The 19,838-nt window shown below is 36.3% G+C and overlaps 2 protein-coding genes across 2 annotated transcripts; both read right to left on the minus strand.

Moving 5' to 3' along the window:
- Nucleotides 1-3,917: 3,917 nt before the first annotated feature.
- LOC145567285 (protein NRT1/ PTR FAMILY 5.6-like) lies at nucleotides 3,918-5,310 on the minus strand. The gene is made up of 2 exons (XM_081626549.1): nucleotides 5,027-5,310; nucleotides 3,918-4,737 (listed from the first exon to the last, which is right to left on the minus strand). The coding sequence occupies exons 1-2, from the start codon at nucleotides 5,308-5,310 to the stop codon at nucleotides 3,918-3,920; spliced, it is 1,104 nt and encodes a 367-aa protein (XP_081482675.1).
- A 9,271-nt stretch (nucleotides 5,311-14,581) lies between these two features.
- On the minus strand, nucleotides 14,582-18,683 carry LOC145594094 (phosphoethanolamine N-methyltransferase-like). The gene is made up of 11 exons (XM_081650432.1): nucleotides 18,437-18,683; nucleotides 17,335-17,472; nucleotides 17,106-17,243; nucleotides 16,773-16,913; nucleotides 16,293-16,376; nucleotides 15,925-16,066; nucleotides 15,486-15,766; nucleotides 15,233-15,394; nucleotides 15,083-15,136; nucleotides 14,907-14,981; nucleotides 14,582-14,829 (listed from the first exon to the last, which is right to left on the minus strand). The coding sequence occupies exons 1-11, from the start codon at nucleotides 18,461-18,463 to the stop codon at nucleotides 14,719-14,721; spliced, it is 1,353 nt and encodes a 450-aa protein (XP_081506558.1). The 5' UTR covers nucleotides 18,464-18,683; the 3' UTR covers nucleotides 14,582-14,718.
- Between the last annotated feature and the right edge of the window lie 1,155 nt (nucleotides 18,684-19,838).

Raw genomic sequence — 19,838 nt, forward strand, 5'->3', positions numbered from 1 at the left:
TAGCATGGCATTTCAGAATCCATTAATAAGATGCAAGAGAGAAATCAGATGCGGGCTGATGTAAGCATACAAGTTTTTGATGAAATGGTATAGCTCTAATTATAAAACATCGCATTCACTTGACTTCTTTCTGTTATCGATGTGGGACTAATTTTTTATTGCTTTTTTTTTTTTCTTTAAAGTTTTAACTTTTGAAATGCTTCACATGTGTACTTATGTACATATATATCGTTTAATTTAAATCCCTAGAGTTCTGTTGCACAAGCCATGAGGGTTGAATTGCATTGTGACGCCATTAAGAAAGACTAAATAAATGAAAGAAGAGATCAAGAAACATTCACCTTGAATTCTTGAATGCATTATTGGAAAACCATATATATTTAAACAAATTCAAGATTTTGCTGACCTAAAAATATGATGGCCAAATTTTATGTATACATTTAAGCAAATAAAAAGGTTATACAATTGTACAAGTACAAAAAGAAATTATACAATATTTGATATCTATGGAAGCATATATAGGTTTTAAGCTCTTACCGAGTTAATAACTTACAAACAATTAATGAATAAATAAACCTGGTTTAAAATAAATTCAAAGTATTATACATTGGCTTTAAAGTTACCCTAAAATGATCAAAGGCTACCCATATATATATATATATATATATATATATATATATATATATATATATATATATATATATATATATATATATATATATATATATATATATATATATATATATAACAGTTTAAATGCTCTCATTTTTTTTGTAAGTGACTCAATTGACTATCGTATTTGCCGATACGAAACTTTGATCAGGAAGATAATTCTTGTAATTCACGTGTGCACAAAAGCTTCTAAAATTAAAACCAAATTACTCACATGAATTAATTGAGTTTATCGAAAATTATTGGGCAAAGTACATCGATGAGATTTTTTGAAGCATAAACAAGTTTCAAACGAGTTATATCATATCCAATTAAACATGAATTAAATAAACATGCAAACAAACAAACTTAAGCAAGTTGCTCACAAACATTAATAATAAGTTGAACATTAGCCATTAGGTTATTCAAGTTTGGATAGTTTCCAAAATGATTTTAAGAATTATGTTTATTTCAGCTTAATAGTTAGTTAACATTAATGCTTAGACTAAGCTTTGATCAATTAAGCTAGTTTGTTTATAAGCGATTCAATGTGTAAGCTCTTTTGCATCATTGTGGTTATCATGAAAAATGATAGGTTTTTAATTGATGCTATATACGAATGAATAACATCGTTTAGGCACACAAACACCAATATGAAAAAAAAAAAAAAAAAAAAAAAAAAAAAGAAAAAAAAAAGAGAGGATGTAAATTTGCTAAGAAAGGTGAGTATAATCTATATATGTACTATGTTGTATTGGTTCATGTATATATAGGTAGTGGCGTTGTACCAACTGGTAGACAATGTAGAAGATGTATGTAATTTATTTGTATGTAAATTATCTAGCTAGAAAATAAGGAATATTTATACAAACTTGCATAATCAAGTGCAAAATAAACATTGAAAATTTGAACACTATTTGCTTTAATTAATTTACCCTTAAATAAACCTAGAAGTGTGGATTTAGATTAAAATTAGAACATTAGTCCAAAACAAGCTAGTCATCCTCAATCACCACCGTACAATATTTCTCCCAACCCAGCAACAGGAGCATGCATACAATTCTGATTTCTCCATGAAGCAGTTAATTAATCAAACTATCTTGAAGGTTTCCAATCTTGGCCTGCATAAAATAAAAGACAATTTCAATTTCTAATTTTGTACATTTAAGAAAAGAGATAGCAGAGATTGAATCTGTACTTAAGATTTATGCATTACCTCAATGCCTTGGGCACTTGAATAAGAGTTTCGACGTTTGATGCCGAGTTGGACAATAGATAGCTCAATCCTTTTTCAGGCAGTGTCCAATTAGTCTTCACATTTAAATTCTTCAGATTAGGAAAGAGCGGCGGTGACTCAATTCCTATTCTTCCACATTCTGCCGAAAGCACCTAATCATGAAAAGTTCGTCTTGTGAGTGACTAGCCATACCGTGTGACCACTTAATTATAAAAGAACAAAGTAACCTATATAACACTGACCAAGTAACGCCTATAATACTGACTGAATAACCATGTAGGCCAAACAAAACATTCCGAAGTGGCTAAGTTTAGTTATAAAATGTCTATTGGCAATTAAGAATATCATACTACCAACAACTCATGTAATCAATTAATTATGTCAAACATTACAATAATCAATTAACACAATGTCACAATGAGGGCTGAACTGAACTGATTGGATTTGAACTTAATTGAATTGAATATTTTATGAGAGAAAGAAATTAGAAACTAAACTGAAAATAAGCCGAAGAGAACAGGTCCTGAGATCATAGTAGTTTTGAAAGAGAAATGTTAGCGATATACTAAGAAACACAATGCAATTCCTTCCATTGCAACCATCAAATTAAAAACTTGCAAATAGTTAACAACAATATCCTTCCTAGGCTCCTTGCTAAGCCCCAATTATATCATCAGCACTCGAATAATAGAAATAGTGTTAACTTAAGTTACGTTACCCTGAGAGTGTCTAAGGACACAGAAACAAAACTAGCATTCTCTAGCTGCCTCAACATTCTCAAGAGACGCTTACTACAACCGTCTTCCTGTTTGACATCAATATCAACTTTTTCTAACGTATGACAATTTTTGGCCATGTACAAATTGATGGGAAGATTTCCTTCAAATTTGAAATAGACCAGCAGGGGTTACAGAACAACAACTCGATCAAACACCGAGTTATGTATCTCCAATTTCTTAAGGAGGGGAGACGAAATTCTCAGCATTGAGTCACGTAAAATGCAGTCTGAAAAGCTCAGAAATTCTAAAACAGGACAATTTGACAAAAAATCAGGACAAAAAATTGTTTGTTTCACAGGATTACGCCTGTAATTCAAACTACCATCATCTAGATTAAGAAGGATCAGTTCTTTGAGTGCACGAAAACCCGTAGTGTCGGACAAATTTAGCCAAGGAATATTTAGTTGGAGTTTCTCAAGTGAGTGGTTATCATAAAAGCACTTTGGCAAATTCATACGGATAGTGCTGGAAGTTTTAGAAAAATCCAATGCAACTTCTTGTGCTTTTACACTCATAACATATGACATTATAGACTCCATAGCGCGAGGTACGATTAGTGCATGGGGGAAACTAAGCTCGAACTTGATTAATTTAGTAGGTTCACGTCGATTTAAGACTTGTTCGACAAAACACAGGTCTCTCGAAAGTGGCTTAGCATCTTTGTTTTGAGACCTAAATTTGAGAAAAGGAATTTGGATCCATATATATTTCCATCTGGTAGATAGTACGGAGGTTTGAACTACGAGTTTGGTGTCCAAATTCGAGAGAATTCGATGTAGAAGACAGTCTGGTAGATCACTTATTCTGTCTCTTTGGTTAATTTCATTTTCCAAATCATAGGACAACTTAGGCTTCTTCATGACGTTTGTAAGCTTTCCACAATTAAAAATTAAAAATAATATATAAATCAATGTAAAATTTATTAAGGTAAAATGTATAGTACAAGTAAATAAGGCCTTATTTATAACTACATCACAAAAGTTTACATTCATAATTTGTCGATGTGGGACTTGTTTGTGGTTTTGAAACTACAAGGCCACGGAGTAAGAAAAAAATACCTTCTATCTTGTCTTTTTGGATTACAGTTGCTCCCTGGTTTTAGCAAAGTATGAACATTTGCGTTACTTAAAATAATGTTAAAGACAAATACTCTTAAACACTCAACACCGCCATAAATTTTTCTAAAATAATTTTCCCAAACTGAATTAAACACACCATCTATATATAAAAAATACACCAACTATTGAAGACTACTCTAACATGCCATGATCAATGTGCTGTAAACGAGGAGCAGATGACTTATGACGGCACTCTAGAAACGCAACCATAGCAAAAACTATCCAACTAGTGAATCCAAATCCAATCATTATAATATAGAAATTGTCAAGACGACTATCATTAATTCGATCTCCAAACCAACCTCGGTGACCATGTCGCTTGGTGGTGGCGTTCACACCAGCAAACAATGCAATGCTAAGTAGCTTTCCAACGCCAGTTATAGCATCGGCCAAGATAGTACCGTATGATATGCTTACCGAATCAGGCATTTCATGGTCAAAAAAATCCTCTATGCCACTAGTAGCCAGAGCATTCATAGCCCCCATCAAAATTAGCTGCGGAAGAATCCAAAATGCTGTCAAATTTTTGTTACCTTTCAAGGCTTGCAGCCTCTTGGCCTCGACTGAACATGCTGCAATAAAGCAAAAACATGAAGCGAACATTCCTAGGCCTATCCGTACTGCACCGTGAAATCTTTGGTGTGGCTTTCTGCGCTTTCTGCGGCAGAGTTGGGTTACTGTATACTCCCCCAAATTGGAGAATCCTTTAAAGATCTGTACTGGCAAATTAAGTGACAGGAAGTGCCTGTCCATATTATTTGCTTGCTCGACGAAGAATGTATTGCTAACTGCTTGTATTAGACCATATGTCAAGAATGTGAGCGACAACAATGATGCCCTCACGAAACACTTAGCATCCTCCACTTCTTTGATTGTACAAAGTCTACCATTCTCTACTTCGGCTTCAGGATTTTCACTGGATGGGTTATACAGTGCAGCTTTGTTGAAGAACCTGTAATTCTTAAACCTTGTTACCTATTGGACCATAATTAGGTATATTTTTAATTCATAACGCGTTTTTAATAAAATCATACTATTGTCTAGACATAATTAGAGTGCACTCAGGTGGGTGTATTGTACACCCACCTGAGTGCAATCTTGTTTATGATGACTATAATCAAGACTCCCACTCAAGATAAAAAAAATGATACCGTGGTTTGAATTGGATCTCTATTAGGAAAGGGAGAACATTAATCAAGCATACATTCGACATGTAAAAAGGTGAACAGAGGAAAATTTACCCAAATCTAGCAGTAAGATCGTCTGTTATATCAGATTTCTTTGGGTTGCCATGTACATCAGTACCATTGATCCCATTACTCCTGCTTTCAGAGTTAAGGGGACTGGAACACTCATCAGCAACTTCATTACTGACAGCTTGCATAGGATCGTAATAAGCACCAACATTGTCCTGTGGCTCAGAGTCAGCATTGTTATTGCTGTTGTGATCTTCGCCACTTATATCATTTCCTAAGTACTTAAGACTCCCACAAATGTCATAACGCCGTTTCTTGAATGCAACCATTATTACATGGAAAACCTCTAAGATTGGGCTTCCTCTGGGTCCTTCAAAAGGGTATAAAGACAACTTCCCTACAATAAATATGCAAGAACTGAACCCCAACATACACATTCGTATCAGAAGTTGGGTGTGCTTGCTTGCTCCAACATAAGGGAGCACAATTACTGCTATAAAAAACCCAGTTAGTTCATACCAATTTTTCTTCAGCTGGAACTGAATATTTTTAACTGAATTAGACCAATGAATGCGATTTAAAATTTTTCTATTAAATGCATCTGTCCTTTTTATTTTCCGTTGATGCTTCTCCCTCTCCAATTTCTCTAACTTCTCCTCCCATTTTAAAGATTTCTTGTAGTTTTTGTAACCACATTGCCCAATAGTTACTAGTAGTAGAGCTAAGTAGAACAAGATTCCAATGGGTTTTTCCTCACATATATCCCTTTCGCGGCATGCTTTTATCTCTGTCTGTTATAGATGGGTATGTATTATACAGCATCACGAGTCCCTGAAAAACAAAACTATCCATGATCACATACACACTATAAACAAAAAAAATGTACCAACACTTTTATGCTTCGGATTGCAATTTTAAACATAACTTAACTAGGGGTGCTTAATTAGACATTAATTGGTTGTAACACAAGTTATTTAGCAGCAGTAGGAGAAGAATTAAATTGAATAATCTGAGCTAAAAAGTTAACTTACTCCGCAGTATATAATAGCTGAGAACAACAATGTCTTGGAGTCTCCCAAGTAAGCATCAGCCAAAGAGGCAACAAATATCAGAAGAATTCCTTTGGCTCCATCTTGGACATTTGTAATTACAACCGCTTGAAACAATCTCAGCTGCCATTCGTCGGTTAAGAATGTAATTAACACCATGAATATAAAATTTGCTACTACATAGCTGATGCGCAAGCCTGCAGGACAAGATAGATGGATCACAGTTGCACGGTTAAGATCAGATAGAATGCATTACTCATATGCAACAAATAGTTCAAATTTCATAGTATACAAATTTCTATTTTGTTAAGGTTAGATGTATATTCAAGTGAATCAAGCACTCATATGAATTGGACAAACAAACAAGCAAAATACAGGGCCGTTGTCAGATGTGCCCAGATAATTAAGGATCTTGATGACTGAAGTTCCTAGCCTATTAGACCGAATACAGTAGTCGAAGTACTAACCTGCAATAAAGAGCACCTCTGATCCAGGAAAAGAGAAGAGTCTTCTAATCTTGTTTATCAGGTAAACAAAACAACATTGTGTTGTTCTCTGCTCCTCCTGTAAATGTTTCCCCTGTTCCATGACCTCCATGCAATTTCTCAATTTTATCCCTGTTTAAAGTTTGTTCAAAGTCAGAAATTTTTGCATTGACAATGTAATTTGTGTATGTATTAGAAAAAATAAAGTAAGTGGGATCTTGTAAGATTCTTTTTAATCATCTTAAAACTCTTAACATCACCTTTTTATAACTTTGTATTAACAAACATGATGCTTAGAAATGTGAAAGATCAAATCTGTGACTTTAGCATTGAGATTACTATACATGAAGAATGATGTAAAAATTGGAACTTTAGCAATTCCCACCTATTTACTAAGCTTTAGATTATTAAAGGAAAGTATCGCAAAGTGCAAATTCTAGCATAATTCCAAGTCCTCAAAACCTCAACTAAAGCATCTATTTAAAGAAAAATTAAGTGAAGTTTACTTACAGAAAATGGCGGCTGATTCGAAATGACTTCTCTAATTACAGCTGCAGTGATCGATAATGGACAGTACTCATGCCTTGTTAGCCACTTTTCAATCTTGGAAAGCCTGGAAATGTGAGGACTTAGATGGAGAGTGTGTTGCGTTAATGAGTTGACTTAGTAAGATGTAATTGTGCATTTGTATTGCTCCTTTCATCTCAATTTAAGTACAACTAACGTTTTCAATTTAAGTGTCACATTCCCTTATTTAAAGTATGGATCCATGTATATGAACTTTTACTAGCTTATGCATCTCTAACACACCAAACTAACCTTAATTACTCCCTTCAATTCCTAAAACCCATTGGTTAACTGACCGGACAAGGTACTCCATATATAATAGTTAAATTTTGGGTGATCGGTTGTCCAATTGGCCTTGCATGCCCATAAATTTATTTCTTGGCTATAACTTTCCTTAAACTTTATACAGTATGTCGTTGATCTCTCATATTATAAACGTTTTGGCTTAGAGAGTGAGGGATAGCTCAAGTTGTTAGAGTTCCTTTTCCGATTTCAGGTGATCTTGGGATTGATTCTTAATTTCTCATTACCCGCCCTTGTGGCTCTCTAAACACCCAAAAAAAAATGTTTTGACTCGACAACATATAGCTCTCACGTTAAACGCTCAATTTTAAGTTAAAAGATTATTTGGGATATGTTTTATTTTTTTTTGGTGTTCCACCCGGTTCACCCTTTGGGCTAATCCGGATTCGGGGATCAGTTCTGGGATGTGTTTTATTTACTTGAATTGATTTTGCATATTTACTTATCAAATTTTATTAGGCCTCATCAAAACTTGTTATATTTGGATATTTTTTTTTTTTTTTTTTTTTTTTTCGGAATTTGAATTTAAATAGCCCTTTTAATCCTAATTGTAACTTATTTTTTCTAAAACTTTATCACATTAGAACTGTTTTCTAATATAATGGTCTCAAATGAGATTGCAAGTCAACCATTGCATCAACTTGTATCTGCCACATCTCCCCCTGTGATATTTTTATTACAAGTAAACTCAGAGGACAATAATTACGCTCGGTAAGTCGTCTACGATAGCCATGATATTCCGGATCAAGTATATTTGACTTTTTTTAAATGTAGATAGTAGATCCATTTTTTTTTGCGTATTAAAAAAAGTTGACTATGCCTGACTTCCTACAAGTTGATGCAAAATCATATGGAATACTTTTTTTTTTGGAAGAAAAGTACTAAGTCTCCTAGTATCTCTAATACGAGTAATTCCCTTCGTTATGAATACATAATGTGTTTGATTTAATCTTAATGAAATTTACATATAATTGATATTTTGAAAAACAAACCTTAAATGAATTCAACAAGATTAAGACATGAACTCTTGAAAACAAACTGCTAATACTAATAGGCTAATAGCTGTAGTAACTTTAAGGTCTCGATGAACTTCCAAAAGTTTATTATTAAAACCATCATATCAATATATCTAGTCTTGAACTATACTAATCTAATTGCAGGATTCAGATTTCAGAGTATATCCAAAGGCAAGGCAGCTGTTTAACAAAATGTCCTCAAGTTCTTCATTGTAAATCTGCATATACATTGTAGTGAAAACAGTGTTAAGGTAGTTTTTTTGATAAATTTGATAGGATTATAAGAAGGTGGAGGAAATGAACAGGATGAGTTATTTACCTTGCAAATGCTGAAGGTACTTGAATAGATGTCTCAACATCTGACGGCGAATTTTTCAGCAGAAAGTTCCATCCGACTTCAGACATTGTCCAATTAGTTTTTACTTTTAGTGACTTTAAACTAAGGAAGGGTGATGGCTCACTTTTAAGTCTACCATCCAATGAATCGAGCACCTTTGAGGTCACCATATAGAGCACATAACAAAAATAAATTAAAGCAGTTTAGTAATCAAGTGTATTTAATTTATTTTTGTTATGTGCTCTATATGGTGACCTCAAAGCAGTTTAGTAATCAAGTGTATAACTCCGCCAGTGGGTTTCCCGCTGCCAGTCCCAAGCCTGGATAAAGGAGGAGGGTTACGGTAGGCCAGTGACAGCCAGTATAAAACTTCGTCACATCCCATGACATGAGCCAAACAGATATTTTCGTGGGGGCGTTCCCTACTCAGCGACGCGCTGCACTTCCTAGACCCGGGTGTAGTGATAAGTATGCAAGGGTTGCTAGGTCGTCGCCCAGAAGCGACGCGCCACATTGCCCGAGTGTGGTGTCAAATGAGCAAGGGCGTGCCATTGGGGCGTTCCCTACTGAGCGACGCGCTGCACTTCCCAGACCCGGGTGCAGTGATAAGTATGTAAGGGTTGCTAGGTCGTCGCCCAGAAGCGACGCGCCATATTGCCCAATTGTGGTGTCAAATAATCAAGGGCTTGGAGTTGGGATCAGGAGGGAGCGTGGGAGAAAAGAATTTAGTTTGCGGATTGGTTCTTGGAATGTGGGGTCTCTTACGGGAAAATCAGCAGAATTGGTAGAAGTAATGAAAAGACGACGCGTGAACATCATGTGCCTCCAAGAGACAAGATGGACAGGAGAAGGAGCTCGAGGCTTGGTTTTGGGGTATAAGGTATGGTATGTTGGGCAAGAAACGAGCCACAGAACAAGGAATGGTGGAGCTAGGAACGGAGTTGGTGTGGTTCTCGATGAGAGGTTGGCAAAAGAGGTGATCGAGGTCTATCGGAAGAACGATAGGTTGATAAGGCTGAAGTTGCTATGTGGCAAGGAGATTGTGAATGTTATCAGTGCTTATGCTCCCCAAGTGGGTTTAGATGCAGAAGAGAAACGACAATTTTGGGAGGACCTAGACGAGGTGGTGCAGGGTGTCCACCACTCAGAGAAGTTATATATTGGAGGGGATCTAAATGGGCACGTTGGGGCGAGCCGAGATGGCTATGAGAGTGTCCATGGAGGCTTTGGGTATGGGCAGAGGGACGCCGGTGGTGAAGCTATTATGGATTTTGCCCAATCATATGATTTAATTTTGGCTAATACTTGGTTTAAGAAGAGGGATTCACACTTGATAACTTTTCGGAATGGAGCAAATGCAACTCAAATAGACTTCCTGCTCACAAGGAGCATAGATAGACAAAGTTGCATAAACTGTAAGGTTATCCCAGGGGAGAGTGTGGTCACCCAACACCGGCTATTGGTAATGACTATTCGTCTGAAAGAGAAGGCGAAGAAAAAAGTTAGACAAGAAGAACCAAGGATAAGATGGTGGACCCTAAGGGATGCAAAAGCTAAGGTTTTTACAGAAAAGGTAATTGAAGAAGCGGATTGGGATGGAGAGGTGGATCCGGACATGACTTGGTTACGAATGAAGAACTGTTTCCTAAGAGTGGCCAAAGAGGTCTTAGGGGAAGTAAGGGGAAGAACTTCGGTACAGAGAGATACTTCGTGGTGGAATGAAGAGGTGAAAGCAGTAATTAAGCAAAAAAGGGAATGCTATCAAGCCTTAGGAAAATGTAGGAGTGATGAAACATTTGCAGCGTATAAGGAGGCTAAGAGTAAGGCAAAGGCAGCTGTTCGCCAAGCAAAAGAAAAGGCATATCAGGAGGTTTATGAAAAGCTTGATTCCAAGGAGGGAGAAAGGATCATTTATAAGATGGCAAAGAGAAGACAAGAGGCAAGGAAGGATATTGGCATGGTGAAGTGTGTCAAAGATAAGAACCAAATGGTCCTAGTGCAAGAGGAGGGCATCAAGGACAGGTGGAAGGGGTACTTCGATGAATTATTTAATGGAAGTAATGGAGTTGTGATAGGAGATACCTCTATGAGTGATGAAGAAATCAACATGGAGTATGTGCGAAGGATTAGGAGAGTAGAGGTGGAGATTGCACTGAGGAAGATGAAACCTAAGAAGGCGGTTGGCCCTGATGGGGTACCGATAGAGGTGTGGAGGTGTTTGGGTAAGATTGGTATTGATTGGTTAACAAACCTTTTCAACAAGATATGGACGGCTACAAGGATCCCACAAGATTGGAGGAAGAGCACCTTGGTCCCGGTTTATAAAAACAAAGGAGACGCTCAAGATTGTTCTAACTATCGAGGAATTAAGCTTATGAGCCATACTATGAAGTTGTGGGAAAGGGTGATTGAACAAAGGTTGAGGGCATGCACAAGCATTTCAGATAACCAATTTGGTTTTATGCCTGGGAGATCTACTATGGAGGCAATCCATTTGATAAGACAAATGATGGAGTTTTATAGGGTAAAGAAGAAAGATCTTCATATGGTCTTTATTGATTTAGAGAAGGCATATGACAAGGTGCCAAGAGAGATACTTTGGTGGGCAATGTTGAAGAAAGGTATCCCACGAAGGTATGTAGACCTAGTTAAGGATATGTATCGGGATGTGTCAACAAATGTGAGGACATGCGGAGGGTTGACAAAAGATTTCCCTATTACAATCGGATTGCATCAAGGGTCTGCATTAAGCCCTTTTCTTTTTGCAACGGTTCTAGATGAATTAACTAGACCAATTCAAGATGAGGTTCCATGGTGTATGCTGTTCGCAGATGATATCGTTTTGGTGGATGAGACTAAGGATGGGGTTAATGTCAAGTTGGAGCAATGGAGGCAAAGGTTGGAATCTAGAGGGTTTAAGCTAAGTCGGAGTAAGACTGAATATTTGGTATGTCGTTTTGGCACTCAGAGGGGGACAAGCAATGAAGTGGTGAGTTTGGATGGAAAGGATTTGACCATGAGTGAATGTTTTAAGTACCTAGGGTCGATCATCCAGAAGAATGGTGACATTGATCAAGACGTGACCCACAGGATTAAGTCAGGGTGGCTTAAATGGAGAGCGGCCACGGGAGTGTTATGCGACCGCAGCATTCCCTTAAAGTTGAAGGGAAAATTCTACAGGACTGCCATAAGACCAGTGTTGCTCTATGGTACAGAATGTTGGGCTTCTAAGAAAGAGCATATTAAAAAGATGGAGGTTACGGAAATGCGCATGTTAAGGTGGATGTGTGGAAACACTTTAAGAGATAGAATCAGAAATGAGGTTATTCGCAAGAAAGTAGGTGTGGCGGGCATTGTAGATAAATTAAGGGAAAATCGTCTGCGTTGGTTTGGACATGTAAGACGGAGACCCGAGGGTGCACCGGTGCGAAGAGTGGAAGAGTGGGACCATGGAGGGATTAAACGAGGAAGAGGGAGACCAAAGATGACTTGGTTGGAAGGAGTGAGGAAGGATATGAAGTGCATGGATTTACGTGAGGATGAAGTTTTGGATCGTAAGGGATGGAGGAGAAAGATTTATGTTGATGACTACACGGAATAATCAAATTTGGTTCATGTTAGCCGACCCCACTTTTGGGATTAAGGCTTTGATTGATTGATTGATTGATTGATTGATAGTAATCAAGTGTATAATCCTTTGGTCCCTTAATACTGGTTCACGTATACGATTATAGATTTGACATATGTGAAAGAATGTGTATTAAGATTGTGGAATCAATTACCTTGAGAGTGTGTAAGGACATGATAACAGATTTCGCGTTTGCTAGCTTCCTAAGCATCTTGAGAAGTTTACTTGCCTGGTCATTCTCTTCAGTTTCAGAGTAAATGCTGTGTGTGACATTTATATCTACCTCTTCCAACAAACAACATTTATAACTCATAGACAGGTTTACCGGATTACTGCCTTCAAATTTAAAATAAGATAGCAGGGGTGAGGAAACGACAACTCGGGAAAAGGACGAGTTCAGTATCTCCAGTCTCTTAAGCATAGGAGCTGACACTCTCAAAACCAAAGACTGTAATCTGCAGTCTTGAAAACACAATTTTTCCAAAGCAGGACAAGATGAGAGAAATTCAGGACTAATAATGTCTGGATTATTGGATGCTGTTAGACCGTGAAGCCTTAACTCTTTCAATGCAACAAAACCATTATACAAAGTTACAGAAGGAAAATCGAGTTGGAGTTTCTCAAGCGAATTGCTTAGACATAAACATCCTGGCAATGTCACGGTAGAGTGGTGATTTTCAGCATGGAATACAATCTCCTGTACGTTTGCTCGAACCAAATAACTCAAGATATAATTTATGCAGAATGAGGACAAACTAGCATTTGTCCAGAACGTAAACTTGTCCATTTTAGAAGATTTTCGTCGTATTAAAACCTTAACAATAAAGGTAATAAAATTGTTAAGACTAGGATTGAAAAAAAATTGTGGAATGTAATCTGTTGATTCATTGTGAAGAGAGCAAGAGGGAGAAAACAACCTCGAGGCCATGAGTGAATCCAGACCATCAGGTGAAGACGGAGGATAACCAGGTGAAAGAGGCTTAACAGGATAATTCTCTGCAGTACCAGGCGAAGCCTGATAAATGTAATGTTGTGGAAATGTCGGAATATTACTAGGTGATGTAGGAGAATAACCAGGTGATACCGGATGATAACCAGGTGATGTAGGAGAATAACCAGGTGATGCCGGAGGATAACCAGGTGATGTAGGAGAATAACCAGTTAATGTATGAGAATAACCAGGTAATGTAGGATTATAACCAGGTAATGGATGATAATCAAATGTAGGAGAATAAGGAGGAGAATTATGAGGAATATAACCAGGTGAAGTAGGAGAGTAATAACGAGGTGAAGCAGAGAAGCTGAAGTTAAGAAAAGGGATATCGGTCCAAATATGCTTCCATCTTGTAGAAAGTATGGAGGTTTGAATTACAAATTTAGTATCTAAGGTTGAAAGAATTTTATGAAGAAGACAGTCTGGCAGATCACTTAGTCTATCTCTATTGTTTCTTTCATTTCGCAAATTGTTATACTCTCTTTTCAGATCCATGGGTAGATTAAGGGTTGGGTAGACCGTGTGACAGTTTATGAGGTACTTTTAGATCTTCAGGTAATGAGAAATGCGAAGATATAACTACGTTTTATAAAGTTAATTAACGGATCCTTCTTTCCAAACTTTCGATGTGGGATAGTAGTCTTTTATTTTTAATTGCCGATTCTTTCACTTGATTCTAATACAGTACGCTTTATATGCTTTATTGTCAATTGTTAATGAAATCAAAAGCCTTTATTTTGAGTTTATATCCATCTTCCTCTGTTTTATAGAGATTTTAATACTTTGTTCTTCAAATAAAAAAATTAACACTTTGACTTATATGTTTTACAAATTCATTTGTGTTCTTTTGTACATTCCAAGAAGTTTAAATAATCCCTAAATAATACTAGTAGACTTGTAAACATTCCAAAAAGTTAACTATACCATTGTTGGACTGACAAGGCGATAATCCATAATAAGAAGTCAAATAAAAATGCAATTATGTCATTATGCAGTACACTAGAGCAAAAGCCATGATCAGGTTTGCCTGATCTAGTTATCTGACGTACAACCAAAAACAGTCTAAGACATCATAGAACATCAACAATGAGCCATCAGTCGACGATGAATGATGACACCAGATTTTATGTACTCTCAGATCTCAAATTCTTTTGTTTGTGTAAGAACTTGTAATTGTAGTAATCATTTTAAAGCAGGATTGAATTGGTAGCATTAGGAATTTAGGAATGTTATACCACATAGTTTGTATTTCAACAGTTTTCCACTTTATTTCATGGCAGAAGAATAATAACTACCAGAGTACACATGATACATAACTGAAAATACTTGTAAAATCCGATTAGAGGCGCTGGCAAAGATCAGTTCTTCACTGCTGCTTTCTCAGCAATGAATAAACCCCATCGTTGCTCACCGGATGAACTCCTGACCAACTTAGCCTTCCAGCCACCAACTATGTCATTGTAATCTCCCTGCAGATTAAGCACATTTGATTAAAAGCAGATCATTAGCAAAAAGAACAGTCCAAAATTTAGTCTGCAATACAAACCTCAGAGAAGTCTGCGATAAATCTTTCCTTTTCCTTTTCGACTGCATTAAGTTCCCTCTCCAGAACTTTCAGAAACTAAACCAAAAAACACAAAGCCATAAGAAAATTAAAGACAATAAAACATTATATTGGTAATCGAGGACAGTGTAGGTTTAAAAAAGAGAGACTAATGAAACCTGATCGGTCCTATCCTCAGCAACAACTTCATCGAATCCAGCATCTCTAAGCATCTGTATCGAACAAATAATCTTTCAGCATACATGCTAATGAAAATAAGTTCTGAAACTGCTGAAAGGGCAATAAAATTAAAATCTCTATACACTTGCCTGGCCATATGCCTGCACATCATGGAGATCATATCCCCTCTGCTTAATATATGCTGCAAATTCAGGTGATGGTGTACCAGCATTCCTGCAGTAATCACTGATTAACACTTTCCCGCCAGGTTTCAACCATTTGTAAAACGATCTGAATAATGCAGGTTTATCCTGAAAAGTAAGGCAAAGTAGTAAAGTTATACTGCTAAATATTACTACTGGTGATGTAAACAAAAGACTGGTAAACACCAACACAAATCACCTGAATGTGGAGAATGGTGTCACGGCTGTAGATCACATCAAAAGCATTATCTGGGTAGGTTATTGTTGTACAATCAGCCACCTCAAACTCGACAGCACAATTGAGTCCAACAGCACGCTCAAGAGCTATAGAGATCATATTAATGGAGAGATCAATTCCAACAACCTCAACATTGAACTCCTCTGCCATGTAAAAATCACCTCCACCTATGCCACAACCCACATCCAGAACCTTCTGGCCAGGTTTCAGGCCAAGCTTCGACACAAATTCTTTCGTGGTTTCTGCCCAGAGTTAATAGTTCATCGATTCAATAAACATTAATTGATTTTAAAAATTAAAAAAAAAAAAAAAAAACTATCATAAACAGGAATTGATATGATTATTGATCACCATAACTTTGTATAACAATTTAGTATCCAGATAACAAAAGAAAGTGTACCTACTCCCCCAGTGCTCACATAACCAGGGCCAAAGACTCGCTCATAACGCAAAATGCCATTAGCTTTGTACTGAACATTATCCAGAAATTGCTGAAACCCTTTGTCATTCTCTGAATCAACTTTCTGCAATGTCCAGCAAATCTGAAATAGACAAAGATATTCAGTAAAAGGTGAGTAGTACTTCTTCCCCTCTTCCCAGTTCCCACACAAAACTTAAGTACTAACCATGTCCGGATTTAGTTTGTCAAAGTATAACATCTACTATATGGGGTACATGATAGTTTATTCTGGACATAGGAAGTAAGAAAATAAAACTACCCAGCAACAACAAAGAGAGAATATTAAAGAGCAACTGGATATCTAAGACCTTGTTTGAATTGCATTTGCCACCAACCACAGAGAGCTCATAAGAGTTCCCAGATTCATTTTGCACGCGGCATTCTTTGAATACCTGCAGCCACCAAAGCAACATTCAGAATTATTGGTCACAATCACCATAATACAATTAGCTAAGGATTGGTTTTTTAGCTGAAGAATAAGCTCTTTTTTTTTTTTTTTTTTTTTTCTAAGGTGGAGTAGAAACTGAGAATTTATTCTTTTTGTTTGAGGTTTTTGAATGAATTTGAATTGAACAGTGAGTCTATTTCTTTGAAACTTTGCCTCAAAATCAGAACTGCTGCAGGACTCATGAAATTATAATGACACTAAAGACTGCTGACTCAAGTTTATGAGAGGTCTTGAATTGCCTTCCTCACTATCTAACAAGTCTAGTAAGATTTCTGCATATACACATAATCAAACAGAGAAAACAGAGAAGACAAGTATATGAAAGGACAAACCAACAAACCTTTGAGTAGAACTTAGGATCGCGATAGTGGATTGACTTGCTTTGGTTCTGATTAGCACTGTCATTAGCACAAGTCTCTCTAAAGTAGATAAAGCCTCCTGGTTTCAACCATTTCACCATGCTTTGAACCATTTTTCCAACCTACAGTCCAAAAGTAAAATACACTCTAATTGTTAACACTGACAGACTGACAGTACTATCAGAAACAAATGTACACAGCTACAAGTTGCTGGAGACACCACTGCTCGAGTTCATATAAGAAATCTTATACTGGCCCTCATTTATGTATATTGATCACAATATGAAAAGAGGAAAGCCAAGCACGAAGATTACCTCATCATCAGAAAGATGCACAAGAAACGAATTAGCGAATATCAGATCAAAGGATTCTGGCAAAATGTCTAGATTAGAACATGAAACATCAGCAGAAATGAACTTCACATTTGGGTATTGTGCAACAATGCTTTCACTCTGCAACCAAAACAAAGGATATTAGAATGGTCTACACAAATAAATACGGTAAATTTAGCAAGTAAAATTGCTGATCACTGATCAATCTCACCTCAGCTTTCACACTCCCAGTGACATCAACAGCTACAACCTGGCCAGCCTTTTTGGCAAGTTCACCAGTAAGATGACCAATACCCTCGCCAATTTGCAGTACAGACTTTCCTTCATAAGGTGGAAGCGAAGGAAGTACCTTAATCCGTAGAGAAAAGCATGGACAAACTTCATCAGTACACAAAACAGTACTCTGTACATTCATGAACAAGCTCGGTTAAGGGCTCAAAGCTTGCCTGACAATAAACAAAGAATTGACTAACAACATATACAACAGCTCATTCAGTTAACAAGCTTTATATGAATTACATGGTTTTCTTTTACTCATCCGCATTCACCAGCAAATCGATTGAATAGGGACTGTTATCGTATAGTAGTCCCTAAGTCCCCAATTAACAGTCACACGCTACTTTGGTTAGATGTCAAGTTTACAATTCACTAGTCAACTCGCCTTTACAAACATAAAATTTACCCTATAATATGATTGGTATTTCAATTTTCTTTCCATTATTTGTCCTTTCATCTCTTTGTTTATTGAATCATTTCATCACAAAAGTTATGTATACGAGTAATGTCGAAACAAATGGTACATTAAATTACACTTTGTTACTTCATTATTTAAAGAATGACATCACAGTTTGATACTTATGAAGGGGCCTTGTAATTTGATCAATATCGCGAAGACACGTATCAGTATTTATACAACAAAATACAGTATGAGACATCAAAATGTCATTTTCCTACTTACACGTGAATTCTTTACCAATAAACCAGTGTCGTTTTCAACTTTACATCCTCTTTTATAATTTAGTAAGCTAGTTCCGAACCAAACCAGATCGATCTGATCTTAGTTGACGACTATGATAGAATTCTGAAGCGGTTAACATAACTACTAACTCCTTCAAACAAGGAGATTTATTCATTAATCAACCTATGATTGATTAGGAATACATTAGAACTAATTAACTCTAGTATTAGTGTATTACATACGATATTAACATGTTAGATATACTATGATCATATGAAAACACAGTGATTAAATAGCAAAACCATACTATAATAAAATTATAAAAACAGCTAAAGAAATGGAAGTTTGAACAGACCTCAAGATGAGCAATTTGAGGAGCCATATCTTTTGACAAGAGTAAGTGGAGGAGAGAGAAAGTTGGTTAAAAAGGAAGGAGGACTAAGAACCGTTGATGGCGAGGCGAGAACGAGAGAAAGACCTTGATCTACGGTTGAGAGCTCTTCCTCTCTGCTGCATTCAGCTGCAAAGCAAAGCAGGGTACAAAACAACACTATATAGGAAAAGGGAGCACCTTAATAATATTTTGGAGAATGGAGATAGTGGAGATCCTCTATTATTTTTGCTTCCGCTTTTGTAGACTCGTCCTCATAGCTATAGGACATAAACCGTGGGCCCTCTTTTTTTTTTTTATTATGACACGATTAGTGACGGACTTAAAAAAAATTATAATGATCGAGGTGTGGAAATTTAAGAATTTTGTAAGCTATACGAGTAGCATGTGTAATCATTTGGTTGAATTTAAGAAATTATATCGGTGTTCTCGTGAATTGTAAGATGATTGGGCTATGAGGAAGCTCAAATATAGTTTTGAAACACTACGGATCAGAGTTCAATAATATTAAATCATTAAATTTTCTAAAAATGTTGTATGTTTTTTCCATTTGGACCAAATAATATCTATTCTGTCCAAAGTTTGTTTCCCTACATATTTAGGCTATTTTCTTGAAATTACTGGACAAGAGAAAAAGAGCTCACGATATGAAGAACGGGAAGCCACATATCAAAAACAACCAACAACGAAACAAAAGAAAGTGACACTTTCTATTAGCCTTCCAAAAGACCAAAATAAAAGAACCACGTCATTTTTCCACCAACCACGTCAATTTGGAATATACGAAGTAATAAACCCAAATAAATAAAGTACAAATGAAATGAGCAATAAAATTAGAGTGGGTTTTTTTTTTTTTTTTTTGAAAGAATAAAAATTAGAGTGGGTTAAATCACTTCATTTTTTAAAAACAACTTATGCTTCGTAATAATAATGATGATGATTAATTCCATTACAAATCAATTCAGAATAATGAATAATTTCATTAAGAAAAGAAAGAAAAAAAAAGACAGAGAGAGAAGGTCGTGGGATCTTGATTCCTCAAGGATAAGTTGATAAGCAAAAGAATATTTTTTGGGAAAACAGCCATAATCACGATAACTGTGTTTGATTGGGAAATCCAGAAAAGTTTACATAATTTGTGAATTAATATCGTATATGGAGTATGGAGATCGACGCCTGTTGTTTTTTTACCCATTAAATCCAAGATCCAATGTCTATTCCCCTTCCTTAATGAGCTAATATTTTTATCTATGTTAGGAATATTCTTATGACTTATCCCTGGTACTTGAGGTATACAGCAGGCTAGCGGCTCGACTACCTCGGTTTCTAAAATATTACGATCTCTCCATATAAAATTAATAGTCGT

Source organism: Chenopodium album, chromosome 2 (assembly GCF_948465745.1).
Source record: "Chenopodium album chromosome 2, dcCheAlbu1.1, whole genome shotgun sequence".
Taxonomy (NCBI): Eukaryota; Viridiplantae; Streptophyta; class Magnoliopsida; order Caryophyllales; family Amaranthaceae; genus Chenopodium; species Chenopodium album.

Bases quoted from the DNA above. Each gene is read 5' to 3' on its own strand.
- LOC145567285 (XM_081626549.1), bottom strand. From the start codon at position 5,310: ATGGTTGCATTCAAGAAACGGCGTTATGACATTTGTGGGAGTCTTAAG. The intron at 4,738-5,026 runs GTAAATTTTCCT...TAAGAATTACAG, and splicing joins GATCTTACTGCTAGATTTGG to GTTCTTCAACAAAGCTGCAC.
- LOC145594094 (XM_081650432.1), bottom strand. From the start codon at position 18,463: ATGGCTCCTCAAATTGCTCATCTTGAG. The intron at 17,244-17,334 runs GTGAGATTGATC...TTTTGGTTGCAG, and splicing joins CTGGGAGTGTGAAAGCTGAG to AGTGAAAGCATTGTTGCACA. The intron at 14,982-15,082 runs GTTTCATTAGTC...TTTTTGGTTTAG, and splicing joins CTGAGGATAGGACCGATCAG to TTTCTGAAAGTTCTGGAGAG.